At 41.1% G+C, this 18,096-nt stretch overlaps 1 protein-coding gene across 3 annotated transcripts; it reads left to right on the plus strand.

Moving 5' to 3' along the window:
* Positions 1-5,056: 5,056 nt before the first annotated feature.
* On the plus strand, positions 5,057-15,512 carry seh1l (SEH1-like). 3 transcript variants are annotated; one of them, XR_013790301.1, is made up of 9 exons: positions 5,057-5,266; positions 8,392-8,442; positions 8,590-8,736; positions 10,089-10,300; positions 11,592-11,690; positions 11,789-11,929; positions 12,331-12,485; positions 13,289-13,681; positions 14,464-14,532. XR_013790301.1 is itself a non-coding variant. In XM_079504820.1 (9 exons), the coding sequence occupies exons 1-9, from the start codon at positions 5,156-5,158 to the stop codon at positions 15,142-15,144; spliced, it is 1,248 nt and encodes a 415-aa protein (XP_079360946.1). In that variant the 5' UTR covers positions 5,057-5,155; the 3' UTR covers positions 15,145-15,512. The 3 variants fall into 3 exon arrangements, 2 of the variants coding, with proteins under 2 accessions (XP_079360946.1, XP_079360947.1); XM_079504820.1 differs by lacking the exon at positions 14,464-14,532 and adding an exon at positions 14,967-15,512 and having other exon boundaries at positions 13,289-13,442; XM_079504821.1 differs by having other exon boundaries at positions 13,289-13,442; positions 14,464-14,767.
* Positions 15,513-18,096: the final 2,584 nt, after the last annotated feature.

Genomic DNA, 18,096 nt, shown 5'->3' on the forward strand with positions numbered 1-18,096 from the left:
TTACGCCAAGTTCATTCTGATTTTGGGATATTTTGCCTTAACACTCCTTCTCATGTTCTACTGCTTAACTGAAAACTGCTGTTTTATCATGGCTTATAGAAAACACAATCCTTTTATTTTCACTAGATGGCAATATTGTGCTCTGGTACAGGAGACTCATTCAACATAGAACCGACATCTCTGAAACCTTTAAAATGTGTGCCCTAGAGACACTGTCAACAAAGACCTGTTTTGTTTGATTGATATTTTTATTTCACAGTATGTAGAATGGTTACATTTCAAACGAAAGCACAAGTCAATATAAAAACTGCTACTTTGAGGACGAAACCATGAAAAGCACCAAGACTTGTTTACATCAGGGTACAAATATACACTTCTATGAAAAACAGGAAATCATATTAAGAAAGTTTTTTTTTTTAAAGGGAAAAACGTGTATGGGAAAATGAGGGGGAGTCTACAGGGGCCAGTTTTGAATTGCAGCCGTCCGTAGGTGCTCTTTGAGAGCGGTTTTGAAGGAGTCTAGGGATTCACATTTCTTAATGGCTGTTGGTAGGGCGTTCCACATTTTGGCGTAATTGAATCCCTTGTTTGAGCCGAATCTGGGTTGCACATGGTTTGTTGAACTCCCTATGGTGTTGTGAGTGTGTTCTTTCTTGACATTAAGGAAGTAATTAGACAGGCACATGGGTATCTTGGTGGTGTAGCCAATCTTGTAGACCAGGCCCATTGCAAGATGCTTTCGTCAATCCATTCCAGCCTATCAAAATGGGCAGGGGTGAGGTGGGTTCTGGGAGTGAGGTCAAGTAGTAGCCTGACCAGTTTGTTTTGGGAAGTATGGAGCCTTGTTTTAAGGGAGTTTGAGGTGCTGTGGTACCAAGAGGTGCATGCATAGTCGAAGAAACCTTGTATAAGGGCTCCTGTTAGGGTCTTCAATGTGTTTTTGAATTGCATTATTATGAGTGCTGTTTTAGGTAGACTATGAAGTACTTATTTATTAAATTCTATTAAACCTTTAAAGAGTATGGATTGTATATTTTTTCCAGTCTTATCTGTATTTTCTGTCTGAACTGACCTTCAAAATGTCCTATGCACTTGTACAAATAAAGGCCCTCATTTATCAATCGAGTGTAAAATCTGCCCCAAATTCGAGTGTAGGATTCGTAGTACACCCACGTCGGGTCGGCATTTACAAAGTGATCGCAGACAGCTGTTTCTTCCTTAATTTCGTTCCGACGTTAATAAATGTGACGGCTGAAATCTATCTGGCACGCCCTATGAAATCAAGCCTCGCCCTCGTTTTTGCGACATGAACAACTGCAATACGACCTGGAAACCATGGTTACAGGGGAAAAAAAGTTTCACCTGCCACACGAAGTGCACTTTCTGACAATGCGCAGGATTCGTTTGAATCGCAGCAAAGCTTTCTGGTGTGAATGTCACCTAAGTTGCCTTGCTGCCCCCTCCCATACACACACACAGACGCACGCAACTTGTTGTATCTTAAATAAATAAACCTGCATGAATTAAATAAAGCTGTAGGACTACCCTGTCTGTTTCTCCTCTCGCTTCGCTTCCCTTGCCCGCCTCACCCCCCGCACGCACGCATGCACGCACATATCGCAATTTTCAAGCAACTGTCACTGTGTTGTTAGTTGTATATTCAATTATTAAAGTCTTTATTCATTTAATATACAACAAGATTAGTGAACGAAAACCTGAACCTGTGAACCATGAATTATATAACAAATAGGCACACACACGCAGCTGTTTTGCAAGGTGCATCTCCTGTCCTGTCTGTCTCTCTCTATCACTGTGGTCCGTCCGTGACACCGTGACCAATTGACCATGCACGTTCGACAATTTAAATTGCCTCGCTGTCAACTGTCAATTATATGAATATTGCAGGCAAAACCGTAGCCTCATGTGGCACTGCATGGACAGTGGTGGTGGTGGTGGTGGGCTGCAGGCTGGCTTAGCCTATATACTATCTCCGATGCGTTCCCACTTGCGCTGGCACGGCACATTTGGCATTCGAGCGACGCGTCGGGTTTATTAAACGAGGAGGAGATTGCACATAGGCTACTGTAACTCCAGAAAGACATCGGCCTGCTGTAGATTAGGCTACAGTAGGTTACCCAAGTTGGGACTCTCCGCAGCTGCAGCGCTGCACTATACTATCCAACGTCCCGTCATGGAAATATTTCAGCACAGACAGCCCAAATCCTCGCATGTATGCGCTCATCATGCAAAACACTGTTTAAATGGCTTACGCATCTAACTTGCAACATTGTTTTTAAATGCGCGATTTTAATTGCTTGCGTGTAAAGTTGGAAAGCTCCTACTAATTTCATATGACAAAAAGACACATCGTTGATGTATTCCTTAACTTTTTTTTACTTTTTTACATTTAGCCCATATACATACCTAGTTTTATATAAACATTTTAGGAGTGAATACATATGTTTCGATGCCTGTGACAGCCTCTCAGCTGGTCAAACAATGCTGCTCCGCTGTTCTACGACAAAAAACAGGTGAGGACAAAGCGTACGACAGCTCCCGACCAGACGTGAGTTTTGTCTTGGCTCAAGTTCAAAATCAAACGTTGGCGCAAATGGTAAATGTCGAAAATTGCGGTAATTTCGGCGTACACCCATATTTTGGCGTACGCACGGTTGATAAATGAGGGCCAAAGTCTATTCTATTGATACGTACCACTGAGTTTCTCTCCACTTCTCTCTCTCCCTCTCTCCTGGTCCTCCTTCCTTCAGTCCATCCACGCATCTGGCGGCTGGCCTCTTGTCTGTTTCCCTCTGAAACACACAAAATGGTGTGTTTAACACCTTTCCCTCCCACAGAAAGTTGTTAAATACACATATCCGGTCTACAAAGGGCCTATAACAGTACTGTGAAAGCAAGCTGGGAACCTTACATTACAGCAGTAGCTAAAGCTAGATAAACACTATACCCACCTAAGCCAAGAAGCTCGCACACACACAGCAAACTGCATGCAGAGATAAAGGGTGCCACCGTGAAAAGGGTGCAAGCAGTCACGTCAATAAAACAAACCTCTAGGACCGTGGGCTACCGTGAGACCTATAGTGAAGACCTGTCGGCTGCACCACTTGGCTCCCTCTGACTCTGGATGCACAGCATGCACAGGACTATTGGGGAGAACAAAACAAAAACATGTTAATAACCAGAATAAGAAATACTGTAGTTCAATAGAGCGTCGCAGTATTTCTTATCGTTTCATGACGACGCCAGGCCCAGGAAATAATTCCCAATGCATTTTCCCCATAGACATTTCAAAAAGTATTTTTTTAAAGACCTTTTTTCTTCTTTCTAATTATTTGTTCGGCCTGAAAAATTGTGTTTGTTGTCATGATTTGTCACAACTCGAGTTGTCTTTGTACGACGCTTAAAAGGTCTTTAAATAAATACTTTTTGAAATGTCTATGAGGAAAATGAACGGGGAATCATTTCCTGGGCCCTGGTAGGGTGCGGGACTGCCACGCTCTATAACAAAGTAAGAGAACAATAAAAGTCAACCTAAACAAATCATTACTAATCTAAGAGGGGAAAAACATTTAGTACAATAACAATACACTGTCCTGTGTTGAGTTTTGACAGCAAATTGTGATATAGTTTTAGTCATTCTGGAAAGTTTTAGTTGACTAAATGCCATAAGATTTTAGTCGACTAAATCTACAGTTGATTTAGTCAGCTACAATATGATGGTGCTGAAATGCAGTTGTGACTGTGAGCTTGTAGATCAGCTATATTCGGGGAACGACATCTGCACACAACCTTTTAGGGCTGCCAAGTTTCAGGAAGAGGCAAGAGTGAGGCTTTAGTGTCCTGATGTGTTTTTGAGTGGTGCAACCACTCCAAGGAACAGCAATGTCCGTGTTAACGTGAATTCCTGTTCTGTTCTGTCCTTTGTCTATATAGAAGTGTCTATTTGTACGTCTCTAAATGTTTTTGATGAATTGAACATGGTGGACCCTATTGGAAACAAGTGTAATGCTTAATTGGGTCGTCCACTCACAGTTAACAGCCTTTGTATTGAGTTTGTGCTTGAAATGTACTGTAATTCTGCAAACTGTTAATACATTTTTCAATCAATCAATCAATCAATCAATCAATGTCTGTGACTATGAGTACCAGTAGGGCCAAAAGTGGCACTGTTGTGCCAGAAGCAGAGGGAGAGAGATAGTGCTGCACTGTTGCCTGCTAATGAGAGAGAGAGAAATGTTGATTTGGCCTTTTTAACATAGATTTAGAGGAATACAGACATCCTTCCCTAGAAAAAAATCCAAAAATGTATGAACATATATTTGTATATGCCACATCAACATAGGATATACTGTATATACGCTAGGCTATATATATTTGCTTAAACTGCAATAGAAAAATGATAGCTAGCATATGATGCTGAATAATAACCCACCTTTTGAATAATAGCATTTAACAAAATGAGTGAAAGAGTTGCACCAGGTGAAGAGATGGTCAGTCTCATATTGGTCATATGGTGCACCTTCTCCATATGTGTGCCTATAGTCTCCTATTAAATATCCATATTGGTTTACATAAAAGTCAGACTTTTAAAAACGTATTCTGATGTGATAAGACAGACTACATCACAAATTAATTAGTTAACTTAAAAGTTAAAAACCATTCCATGATTTCCCCATGCCCCCACACACACACTCTCACTCTCTCTCTCTCTCTCTCTCTCTCTCTCTCTCTCTCTCTCTCTGTCTGTCACTGTCAGTATATCTAGCCATAGTTTTACTTATAGTCATAGCTAAGTCATAGCTTAGCCGTATAGACCAGAGCTAAGTCTGGATGCAAGAGTACAAAAGGACCCCAATGGAAACATGCAAATTTTACTTACTGTACTTCCCAGTCAGTGCCTGTAGTGTCCATGTAATGTAGCTAGCCTTTTACTCATGAGAGTAAAAGTTCAGTGGAGAAAGGGTTGTGATGCGCATGCGCACATCTAATATCAGCGCCCGCCAACCACAAAAGCAAGAAGCGACAGACACGTGACAGACAGCTTGCCTACTATAGTGAAGCTAAAGCTACTAGTGTTTTAGCAACAGATCTGGGAGGTGATTGGTGATGCTACATAGCTAGTATATTAGCTACAAACATGTTTGTGGCTCGAAGCATTGCAGCAGATCATAAAGATTTAATCCACGATGTGTCGTATGATTTCCATGGCCGGAGAATGGCAACTTGTTCCAGTGACCAAAGTGTCAAGGTACATTATAAACAACCAGTTGCTAACGTTAGCATTATTAGCCTTCATTAGCATGTCAATGTTAATTTGATTTTTTATGATGACCATTCTCATCTCAACCACCTGATATAATTCCGTCAATGCCTGGGGAAGTTTTATCCGGCTGATGTATCGTTAACCCTGATGTTAGTCTGCTAGCTAATTCGTTGGCTAACAGGTTGCTACTTATGCTTTTTTACAATACTGTACTATAGCTCTGGTCCTTTCTTTATATGATGATTTCCTGTTTCTTCTTCAGTCTTTAAATGTTCTGATGAATTGAAAATGGAGGACCCTGATGAAAACAAGTCTTGGTGCTTCTCATGGTCCTCAAAGTAGCAGTTTTTGTATTGACTTGTGCTTTCGTTTGAAATGTACCCATTCAAAACAAGTCTGTGTTGACAGTGTCTCTAGGGCAATCAAAAGCCCACTCATTAGTAATTAATTTAAAGGCTTAACAGACGATTTATATAAAACCTAGATTAAACATGATTTTTGTTCACAAACTGATGGTATACATTGTTTTCAACACCATTTAGCAATGTGAAAGAGAAGAACAGTTTACTTTTAGATGGTGTTTTTGTTGGCAGTATAATGGTAGAGCTGAGCTACTTTCAAAATGACGAGCTCAACAAGATCTACCCACCAAATTACTGTATTATCCCATTGCTGAAATCTTTTTTTTTTTTTTAAAGTTACCTAGTGGCACACTTGAGGAATAGAGGGGAGGACATGGAACTGGTAGGGTTTTTTATTTTTTAATATGTAACTGTATAATGCTACTGATGTCTGTGTGGAACACTCCTGAAAACAAAGTATTGCATTGTGGGTTTGAGCTGACAGGCACTTTTTGATGTCAATCAAGTCACCTTAATGCAAGTGGCAAATGGCAAAAATATATATTTTTAGGGGTATGTCATGTGGTCTACCTGCAGAGCCTTTGTGATCTACTGGTAGATCACGATCTACCTTTTGGGCACCCCTGCGTTTTATCTACTCACCAATAGAGCGTCGCAGTCCCGCCTCCTACCCGGGACCAGGAAATGAAATCCAATGCATTATTCTCATAGACATTTCGTAAAGTATTTATTTAAAGACGGTTACGCCGCGGACAAAGCCAACTCGAGTCGTGACAACTCATGACAACACAAACAATATTTTGGACCAAACAAATAATTAGAAAGAAGAAAAAAACGGCAGGTTACAACACTTTTTTTGTTGTTTTTCTTCTTTCTAATTATTTGTTTGGTCCAAAATATTGTTTGTGTTGTCATGAGTTGTCACGACTCGAGTTGGCTTTGTCCGCGGCGTAACCGTCTTTAAATAAATACTTTACGAAATGTCTATGAGAATAATGCATTGGATTTCATTTCCTGGTCCCGGGTAGGAGGCGGGACTGCGACGCTCTATACAAAGGCGGTTTGTGTAATTAGAACGCCTACTTTCCTTATTGGATGCACTCTGAGCCCCCCACCACACGTATAAAATGCACTTTTTGGCCAGAAAGGGATTTTTTTTCACGGAGAAAAAAATCTTCTATGAGGGTATCTCTCGGCAATATCGGTAGAGGGCGCAGTGGCGTAACAAAGTATTTTCCGGTGGAAAAACAAACCCTTTCTGGCTGAAAACTAAATTTTATACGTGTGGTGGGGGGCTCAGAGTGCGGCCACTAAGGAAAGTAGGCTTTCTAATTACACAAGCCGCTGTTGTAATAGTGAGTAGGTAAAACGTTTTTTATATTTACACCACAGAGGAGAGGCTGGTCTGGGTTTCATGCGAGGGCTAGAAGCAAAGAGTTGCAGAGCCTTAATGCAACAGCAGCAAAGGGCATTAGTGCTATGGACCGGAGCTGAGCACAGCCACAGATGTGGATGACAGTGGCCGCGGTTACATGCAGGCTGATCATTCCGAATAAATACTTCCGAATAAAATGCATCCGAAGTAATGTTTTTTGCTGCGTGTTTACATGGGAAATGGTCATTCTGAATGAGCGTTTACAAGGAGATGTGATATAAGACATGATACATGTTAATTCACGTGAAGACTGAAGAGCGAGAGAGAGAGAGAGAGAGAGACTGTTGAACACACACACACACACACACGCCTAGCCCCATATGTGCCCTCTCCCTACAACACACGCCAAGCGTTGTAAGCGCTGATCTACAGGCTGACAACGTGTCCCATCTGTACATCGCATAAAGCATATAATGCATAGCATTATCTGCACGATACACCATCGCCGCATCATTATGGCATAAAGTAGGCTACCAATTGGGTGTTTAATACTAGATTGATTGCAGGCAGCTGGTCATCAATACAATTAAACTGCAAAGCCGTTATGTTTCATGACGTTTTGGTTGCAACTTGGAATAGGCAAGTTATAAAAGTTTAAAGGGATAGGATGGACATAGGATAGCGATAATAGCGTATTCTTGGGACTGTGTGTGTGCGTGTGTGTGTGTGTGTGTGTGTGTGTGAGAGATCGAGAGATTACTGAACAGCGGCATTTCGTCCTCTCTCTCCTCCGTCTTTCTGTGAGTCACCCGATGCACTTAGCCTACAGTAGCATGAAGCATCCAGATACATATAGGCTGGCTATATAACCTATAGGCCTTTCAAACATGTTTGAAAATTATCAGAGTGATACCCAACTCGGGACGGTTGGATCTTTGAACACTCACAGATCAGGGGGATCATCACCACTGCTGCTGCTGCTCCACGTTTTTTTTGTGTGGATTTCGGATCTGCAAAATGCACGAAATAACGCGCTCTATGTGCATACTCGGCGCGCCTTGGATATGAGCGCCTTGGAGTTGGAGCGCCTTGGAAATGAGCATGCTCAGAAAGACCAGAATGAATTTACATCCGAAGCAGTGTATACATGAGTCCAATTTTCTTTCAATCGCATTGAACATCGGAATAATCCGGCCAGTGACATCGGAATGGTTTTTAAATCGCATCGAGCATTTTCATTCGGATTTAAGTTTTTGTAGGTGTTTACATGACAACGTTTAATAGGATTTAACTTCTATTCGGAATTAAGAGGGGTTGAAAGACCTCATGTAAACGTACCCACTCACTTTAACATGTCATCTGATTACATCCAGGTATGGGACAAAAGTGAGAATGGAGAGTGGAACTGCACAGCTAGCTGGAAGGTAAACTACTTGCTGAGCAAGCTTCAAATTTCTGAAGTGGCTGTTTCATTTTTCTTCAATGCATAGTTTTGCCATTTTCTTTGCCTCAGTCAGGCTTTGGAATTGACTGATTTGACTCTGACAGTAGTCTTTAATATTTCTGTCCAGACGCACAGTGGCTCTGTGTGGAGAGTGACGTGGGCTCATCCAGAGTTTGGACAGGTGCTGGCGTCCTGTTCCTTCGACAGGACAGCTGCCGTCTGGGAGGAGATAGTAGGAGAATCCAATGACAAACAACGAGGACAGAGCCACTGGGTTAGTATGACTTATTGACTTCTGTTAGTGGATTTGAGTGAAAATCAACCGATAATTGACCTATAGCAAAGCCCATCCCCAAACTGCTATGGTCCAATCGCAGCTAAGCATAACATGGGTTAGATAGACAAACCTCTCCACCAATAGTTTTCCTATATGATAAAAAAATGTTTAAAAAAAGAAATGTCACGCACATATTTTTCCAGTGCATATGGCAGGCCTTGTTGACGGATTTGGAAGAGATTTTGAATGTCTGGTTCCAAAAAATATTTAATGTGTAAAATCCATGATATTTACATTGGCATGAATGAGCCCGGATGGAAAATGTCTAAGTGGGAGTGGGTGGGGCTTGGCTAAAGTTGAATTCCCAGTACGTACTGAACATGCTGTAAGCCTACTGAGAACGACAAGCCTCCTCATACCCTAACCTAAACATAACTGCAAGCACATAGAAGCACGGTCCCAACCTTAACGCATGTTCGCCAATCTTAATCCGGTCGTTTTCGTTTTATAAATGCCAATCGCAGCCAGTAGGCTCCCAGACTACATGCAGTAGGTCGATAAGATCGGCTTGATAAGTAACCTACTGGGAATTATCGGTTGATAACATTCGAAGCGGGTGCTGTTTACCTATCCATAAAGATTTGATAATAATAGCTAAATTAGATGTACCAAATTCCCATTCAATTTTTCCTTTCCGAGAACGATTCCGTTACAGAAGCCTATCTGATACCAGCGTGTGCCGTGTAATAACAAAAATCACACTTGTGTGACGTGAAGAGCACTCTTATCATCATAGATCATCAGAAATGGGCTAGCGCCCCTCAAACATCTAGTGGGGTCTAATAATTACAAATGGACCCTTACAGGTCTGTAACTCTAGTCGGAGTGTACAAATGGAACCCTTGAAATTAAAACCTTTGAGAACAACTCATCTAGGAATAAATAACAAGTTGCAGCTACAAGAATACAAATTATGTAAGAGCACATACAACATCAACTGAAGCATTCAAAATATTGTAAATGAAATTTGTGATAAATTACATGGTATTGGATTGGCATTTAGACTAATATTTAGCCGATACCAGAATTTTGGGCAGTATCGGCAGCTTTTCCTGTATGGGTATTGGCACAACAACAAAAAAGATGCTGAACGCAACAGTAAGCAGTGATCAGATTCAACTGTCGGCCACATATTGATACAATCTGAGTTGATTTAATACAAATCTAGACAATTTACTGAGACGAGAGTACATGTACAGTATGTTATTGTATTTGCCCAAGTCGTTTACATTTAAGTTAATTTACTTGGTCTAATCCAAATATCTCGCACCTTTTTTTTTTGTTTTCAGATAAAGAGGACCACATTGGTGGACAGTAGAACATCAGTGACTGATGTGAAGTTTGCACCCAAACACATGGGCCTCATGTTGACCACATGCTCTGCAGATGGGGTTGTGAGGGTCTATGAAGCTCCTGATGTGATGAACCTGAGCCAGTGGTCCCTGCAGCATGAGATCTCCTGCAAACTGAGCTGCAGCTGCATCTCTTGGAACCCCTCTAGGTTAGACCTTTTAGATACGTACAGTGCACTATAGATTAGATCAGCGGTCCCCAAACCTTTTTGGCCGCACACCACTCCAGACCTAGCTGACGCACCCCCCCAACACTATAAGTCTCGTTGTATTTGGCCGAAAATGATGCATTTTTTAATATGATTATGGCAAATGATCAAATAATGTCACTGCACTGAGACATGCAGCTGCTGTATAGACACGCAGCTGCTCTATACATCTCGTTACAACTGTGGTTTACCGGATTTTGCCGTTTGTTCTAATAAAATAACACCATAAAACCGCCATTACCCTTTTCATGTCACGCACCCCCTAGACGAGTGGGCGTTCGTGTACCACAAGGGGTGCACGCACCACAGTTTGGGAACCCCTGGATTAGATGTATTGGAAAGTGTTTGAGATGTTAAAGATGAGTTGAATTGTAAAATATGATTTTCAGACTTTTAGAGCATATTCTTGGGCATAAAATGGATATATAATTAACAATAGATAGATGCCAACTATGCCAAGTCCCTAAAAGTCCAATCTCACTGACTTCCTGTAGAACAATAATCACACCTGTGTGAAGTGAGGGGCGCTAATATATTAAAGTCTAACTCATGTTGCTATGATTAGGTGATGTAATGGTGATGTAAAAATAAACGGTGACAAAACAAACATTAAATTATCTTTATTGTTAATGGCATTTAATGTTTCTTAGGGACAAGATGATGTAAATTTTCCCTTCATTGTCGATGGTGTTTTTAAAACAAACATTAAACCTGTGTATATAGGAAAAATGTAATTAAATCAGTGTTTCTCATAGCGCAGTGTTACTCCACATGCACCTGATTCATTATGGAAACACAACAGGGCTGCTTCTTTGTTGTGAATTTAGCAATGCACAGTATTTCCCAGCCCTAGTTCTAGAGTTCAACCAAACTTGAGAGGTGGATTATACTTTCTATCAATTTGTGGGAAAATCACACCAGTGACTGGTATACTTTCCGTCCAATAACTAATGGTACCCAGCAGTAGTTTTTTAACTCTAGCCACCTGGAAACTAAATATTGTTTGCAGGCAGCACATTTACCTTCAGCGCATATTAATGGATTCTACCGCCACCGCCATTGTTTTTACCGTTATTTTGTCGATACACAAGGAACCAAGACGTGAACCAGATGTAAACAAAGGCTATCAGGAAATTTTCTTTCCTGATAAATTATACAATGAGTGATGGCTCTGGGAAATTTAGATTAAATGTTGTTGTTTTTTTTCCTGTATTTTATTACACCACCACAGCTCTCGTGCCCATGCACCAATGATTGCAGTGGGGAGTGATGACAGCAATGTAACATATGGTGGGAAGGTTCAGATCTATGAGTACAATGAGAACACAAGGTGAGTTAAGAGTTTCACTCAAGTGCTACAAGTAAATACTACCAATCTGTTTATTGAAATATTAAAAACTTACTTTATCTCCCACTATCTTTAAAAAGGAAATATGCTAAAGCTGAGACACTGGTGACGGTTACTGATGCTGTGCATGACATTGCATTTGCGCCAAACCTGGGAAGATCTTTTCACGTGCTCGCCATCGCAACCAAAGATGTCAGAATCTTCAAGCTGGCGCCTCTGAGGTAGGCTTACTCAGTTGGTTGACTTGTGTCTGGTGGCCAGGGCTCAGTTATGTGTGTGGACTGCCTGATTAAAAACCAGCAGCTGCTGTCACTAGAAACTCAAATGTCATAAACTTGCTGCTCTATGGCATTGGCAGTTGTGTTTCACAACTAAACCTGGAAAGACCTATGCACATGCTCTGATGTAAATAACTAATTGTTTTCCTTCATTTCTGAAGATGCATTTGAAGTGCTAGCAAATGAATAATAGTTCAAACTTGCTGTCATTATAACTAAAGTGTCAAATAATTGATGTATATTATATAAGCCAAGCAATTCATGTACAGACTAGTGCAGTATATGAATTATAATGCGCCTGTGTTAATGGTCTTGTATATCCGATTCCTGAATCCACCTGACAGAAAGGAGAGCACTTCTACAGGGCCCACAAAGTTTGAGGTGCAGATTGTGGCTCAGTTTGACAACCATAACTCCCAGGTGTGGCGCGTGAGCTGGAACATCACCAGCACCCTATTGGCCTCCTCTGGTGATGACGGCTGTGTACGCCTCTGGAAAGGTGAGCATATGATTGACAGTTATTCATTGTGGCTGCTGATTCATTTTTATTTTCAGATAATAAAATAAAATTAGGATTCCTCAAAATACACAAGAACTAGAAAAAGTGCCCTTCTGGGCACAGGTCTCCACCAGGAGGATAGGACTGTGTGAGATCTACCTGTTGGTGGTGCTGTGTTCATGATTTGAGGCTTTTGTTCAAAACGGGGCAATCTTGCAAACTGTGAAAGCCAATTATAGCCAATTAGGATGGAATATGAAATATCGGACAGATCCGACTTGAGCACATGACCATAGAGATACTGTGTAACGATTTGTGAAATTTTTGGACAGAATCTGGAGGAGTAATATCAAAAAATGTGTTGTACAAAAGTCGGCCTCCTGGTGGCGCTATAACAGGCCGTTCTGGAAAATGCGGGGCAGAGGTTCATCGTTGGCATCCAGGGAGTGTGTGTGCAAAGTTTGGCATCGACCGGGTTAACGGTGCCGGAGATTAGCTGGTAACGGACGGACGGAAGGACACACACACGGACGGACACACACACACACACACACACACACACACACGGACGGACGGAGTGCAAAACATACTCTCTCCCCATGCCTTCGGCCTGGTGGAGACAAATATCATTGAATGAGTATCTTTTCCCCATTCAAAGAAACTAAATGTAGTGGAGGTGTCACTGTCATTACCTAGTGTTTTTATTACTTTTGCCCAACACAGTTAGCTTATTGGGCAAAGCTATAAGCATATTTAATTAAGATGCTGTGCTATTCAGACTACCACTGTCTCTCATTCTGCAGCAAACTACATGGACAACTGGAAGTGCACAGGCATCCTGAAGGGAGATGGCAGTCCTTTGAGTGGTTCCTCTGGTCAGCCAACCGCCATGAGCACCGTACTGGGCTCTTCCGTTCAGACCTCCCAGAATGTTCTGAATGGGACGTCTGCAGGAAGGTAGGTGGTGTGGTACGCCTGACGCCACTCACCCAACTCAACCAGCAGAGCTGATGTCTCACAATGCCTCACACTGACTGGGACTTGATACAGCCGCTCACTGACAACTACTGGGCCCAAACTGACCCAAGGCTGCACTCATGCAAAGAGCTTGGCTTCTGACTTCCACCAAACAGGCTGTCACCACAAGAGCTGGTGTTCCCTAATCTCACTGTTTTTCTACCATTGCATGTTACAGCGTAAGGTTCAATCCATTTGGTAATTTTAATGTCATTGTTCTGGACTATCAATTTTGTAAATGTAAACTTTGGAAAATGATGAACATTAGTTTTGTAGATGTGAATATAGAAATTACTAGAGTATCTAGCCAATGCTAAAATATTTACATCACATATAAACTACTTTGCTTTCATTTACATATTGACTAAACGTAAATGGGCATCAACCGTTGCCAAACTCTTTGCCGAGTGGAAGAGTGGAATTGGAATCCTATTAACTGACTGCAATAACAGACAAGGAGGACGGAATGAATGCACAAAGTATGAATGTATAAATGGTCATTCATTAGTAGCGATGTATGAAAATGTAATTGAGAGATGTTAAACTAAATTGGATGGCTCACAATTTGTATAAAAATAATGGCATGCATGTAGACAGGATTTATCCTTCAGACAGTGAGAATTAAGCTGACGTTTGTGGCTGTTTTTTTTTAGATTCAAGCTAAACACCCTTGTGACTTAAGTATGACTGAATGCATCTCACATTCCCTTGCTTGTGGTGCTTGGAATTTACACTGCTCTGCTAAGCAGGATACTAAAGACTGGGCATTGTTTATTTTTTGTTTTGAGTTTAAATTGATTGCTTTATCCTATTGATATCAACATTGCAACTAAATATACATTTGAAAAAATGTACTGTAAATGTAAAATTACTTTGTATAAAGGTGTTCTTGAATAATATCTGCTTGAATTGGTGGTGTTTGGAATAATGTGTTATTTTACTGCTTGTTGCATGCACACAGGATTGGCAAGAGAAATCCCTATGCCCCTCCCCTGCGGCACCTGACCTCTCCGAAGATATACCAGCATTCTGCATCTTACTACTAATAATGCCTTCTCGGTATCAGCATGTGCCATTTGTCCTAATGGATTAGAAATGCAAGACCATGGGTGATGCACACTTTCTACCTGGAGGAGAAGGAGAGGGTATCTTAGCATGAGTACGGCATGGTTTTGTGCTTTACAGCTGTGAATTTTATAACGCTAACAGTTCTTCATATAAACACCACTTGACCCCTGAAAATAAATCTCACTTATGTCACATTATCTGCTCTCTGTTAAACATGCATCAACAAGTCTTTATTTCCTGTTCTTGCAACATACATTTATCATATAACACACTTTCAATGTATTCCCCCCCCCACTAATTTCCACCTTGCCTCTGTATTACTATGATGGCGTTTTCGTTTTCCCCCTGTCCATGTGTCTCTGTTCTTTCTTGTCACCCATCCCATTGTTACCCCAGGTATTTCTTTCCACCACTGGATCCGCCCAGAGCTGGGTCCAGGTATGGTCTCCTGCTGCCTCCTCCTTCCCTCATAGAGCACTGTGACACTGAGCCCATGCAACCTCAGCAACAGACACCTCTGCACAAACTCTATTCTAGAGCATTGTTACCCTTACCAGAGGCTGAAGGGCAGTGATGCTTGATGTCATTTTCTTTCCCCCAATGTTTTACATTTTCTTGGGTGGGGACATGCAACTCATGTTTTAGTTTGGTGAATATTCCTTTCTTCTTCTTTTTTTACTTTGTTTATTATACTATGGTGTTTGGTGCACCAAGGTAAACAAGCAATAGCAATACTATGTAATGTATGTATAATATTTAGAAGGGAGAACCCTTATACATGCACAATAAAGATTCTATTCTATAAAGTATTTTAATACTGGCCTGAGAGAACAGACTGCACCTTTAAATACTACAGCTTTGTATTCCAATGTTCTGTGTGTCCATGATTATTTCATTTAATAATAAAATAAACGACAGGAACATTGGATTTCCAGAAATCTTGACGGTTGATTCGTCAGTGTGTTTAAAGGAGAATTCCATACTAGAAGATGGAGCGCTTTGGTGGACACCCTATGCCCCTCGACGGGGTAAAGAGGATTAAGACAAGTAAGTCATACTAGAAGGCTTCCTTACCTTATTTGTAGTTGTTACGTCCCCACCAAAGAGGTCTAGGTGTTATTTTGTGCAAAAGCGCATTATTGGCCATTTCCCCTACCATAAGCGAATAGCACAAAAACCCAACCACCATTGAGGGCTTATGGTAGAGGAAATAGCCAATTTTGCACAAAATAGCACCTGGACCTCTTTGGTGGGGACGTAACAACCTCAAATAAAGGCAACGCCTTATATTATGGAATTCTCCTTTAATGTAATGTTACATTTTACAATGCATTCTCAATAATCTGGCTAGATTAGAAAGGTCATGAAAGATTTTCTATATAATGGGAGATACAACACGTCTCACATATTAGTGCACAATGGACATTAGTCCAGATGAGTCAGATATCATGTGAGATTTATTATTAGTTCAATAACTAATAATAAAGCTCACATGATATCATCTGACTAAGCTTTTGTAAATGACTGACTAACCATGTGAAGCAGCTACTGTTGTCCAACGTCCATTAATAGCACCCGATTCAGAATCACACTGATGTATTTGAAGATGGCTTTAAGCCAAAATTCCTTTGATGCTTTCTGCCTGGGAGTAAGACATGCACCACATAATACAGTTGTAGGCATGGAATCATTATGTAGGGTAGGGGTCATAATTTAAGCACTGACTCTGGGGAGGAAACTGGTTATTTTACATGGGCACTTATTTGTTCAAACAAGAAAAAACAATCATGCTATTTGTATTTCCACTTCCACAAATTGTTCAGATTTTACATCTAGTGCAAAAATGTAAATGCATGACATAGTTCCTAATTTCCTTCAGTGGGCAGCTCAGCTGCCTGCTATTTAAGTAGGCCTACAGCTGCCCAGCAAAACACGTTATAGCCTTTCATATATACTCTAAGGTTATAGCCTACAAGTACAACAAGAACTCTGTCCACTTGACTAGCACTAGCATCCATCACACTTGTTACATGACTTGGTGATAACATATTTATCAAAGACTCTGGGCCCTATTTTCGTCAGTGCTAAACTCCTTATCCCTAAACATCTTTGCCTTTTTTACTATTTTGATTTTTGTAATAGTTCAAAATACGTATAGGCTACAATCTGCAAGCTCACAACGTGTTGATGTAGATCGGCTAGTTGAACAATTTAAATGTTTTTCAAAATAGTTAAAAAGGCAAAGGGGTTGAGCACTGACGACAATTTAGGGCACCCCTGTGTGTGTGTGTGTGTGTGATTGATTTACAGAATTACAGTACATTTCAAGCACAACTCAATACAAAAAACTGTTAACTGTGAGTGGACGACCAATAAAGCACTAGACTTGTTTACAAGAGGGTCAACCTTGTTCAATTCATCATAACATTTAGAGACAGTCATACAAATATACACATCATCATAAAGGAGGTAAAGGGGGAAATAAAACATACAGTGAGGGGGAAACGGGTGGGTGGGGGATTCAGATTTTACGGGGGCCAGTTTCAAATTGCAGCCATCCGTAGGTGCCCTTTGAGAGGAGTCAATTCAATTCAATTTCAATTCAAAGGGCTTTATTGGCATGAGAAAACATACGTTTACATTGCCAAAGCAGAAAGCACAATACAACAATACAGCAATACAATCAAAACAAAAACACAATGATTAGTCTTTAGGGTGGTTGTGTTCCGTTTGATATCCTTCTCCTATCACAGCAACTCACGAATCTTGCTGCTGTGTTTGCACATAGTTGTACGTCGCCCAGCAGATATGGGAGTTTTTTGTCATTGGTCATGTTTTCAAAATCTCTGTGTGTGGTTGTAATCTGTGGGAAGATGTCTGATGTCTTGGTACAATGGACATGGTTAGGAAGTGTAGCTCGGTTTCCACTTCATTTTGTGTGCAGTGGGTGCATAGTCTGTCTTCTCTCGGGATACAGGTCTGCCTATGACGGCCTTTCTCGATCGCAAGACTGTGCTCACTGAGTCTGTACCTAGTTAAGATTTTTCTTTGTTTTGGGTCGGTCACAGTGCTCAGGTATTCTGCCACTGCGTATTCTCTGTTTAGGGCCAGATAGCATTCTAGTTTACGCTGCTTTTGTGTTGCTTCTTTCCAATGTGTCAGGTAGTTTTCCTTTTGCAGGAGTCAGGAGTCAAGGGATTTGCATGTCTTAATGACCGTTGGTAGGGCGTTCCACATTCTGTGTGTGTGTGTGTGTGTGTGTGTGTGTGTGTGTGTGTGTGTGTGTGTGTGTGTGTGTGTGTGTGTGTAAAGGACTATATAACGATCTTGTTCATCCATTCATGTCGTGTCGTGTGTGTCCCTAGGCTCCTTGGCTCCTTGATAATCAATGAAATGAATGTTTTCGATGTTTTCAAATTGGTCCAGGGCGGTACCTACCGGGCAAAGTGCAGCAGAGTGACAGTGACGATGCCCCATAGTAATTCAAAACGCCCTTCCCTTCAGTGTGTTTGTCCAATCAAGACTG

This window comes from Electrona antarctica (assembly GCF_951216825.1).
Source record: "Electrona antarctica genome assembly, chromosome: 6".
Classification (NCBI taxonomy): domain Eukaryota; kingdom Metazoa; phylum Chordata; class Actinopteri; order Myctophiformes; family Myctophidae; genus Electrona; species Electrona antarctica.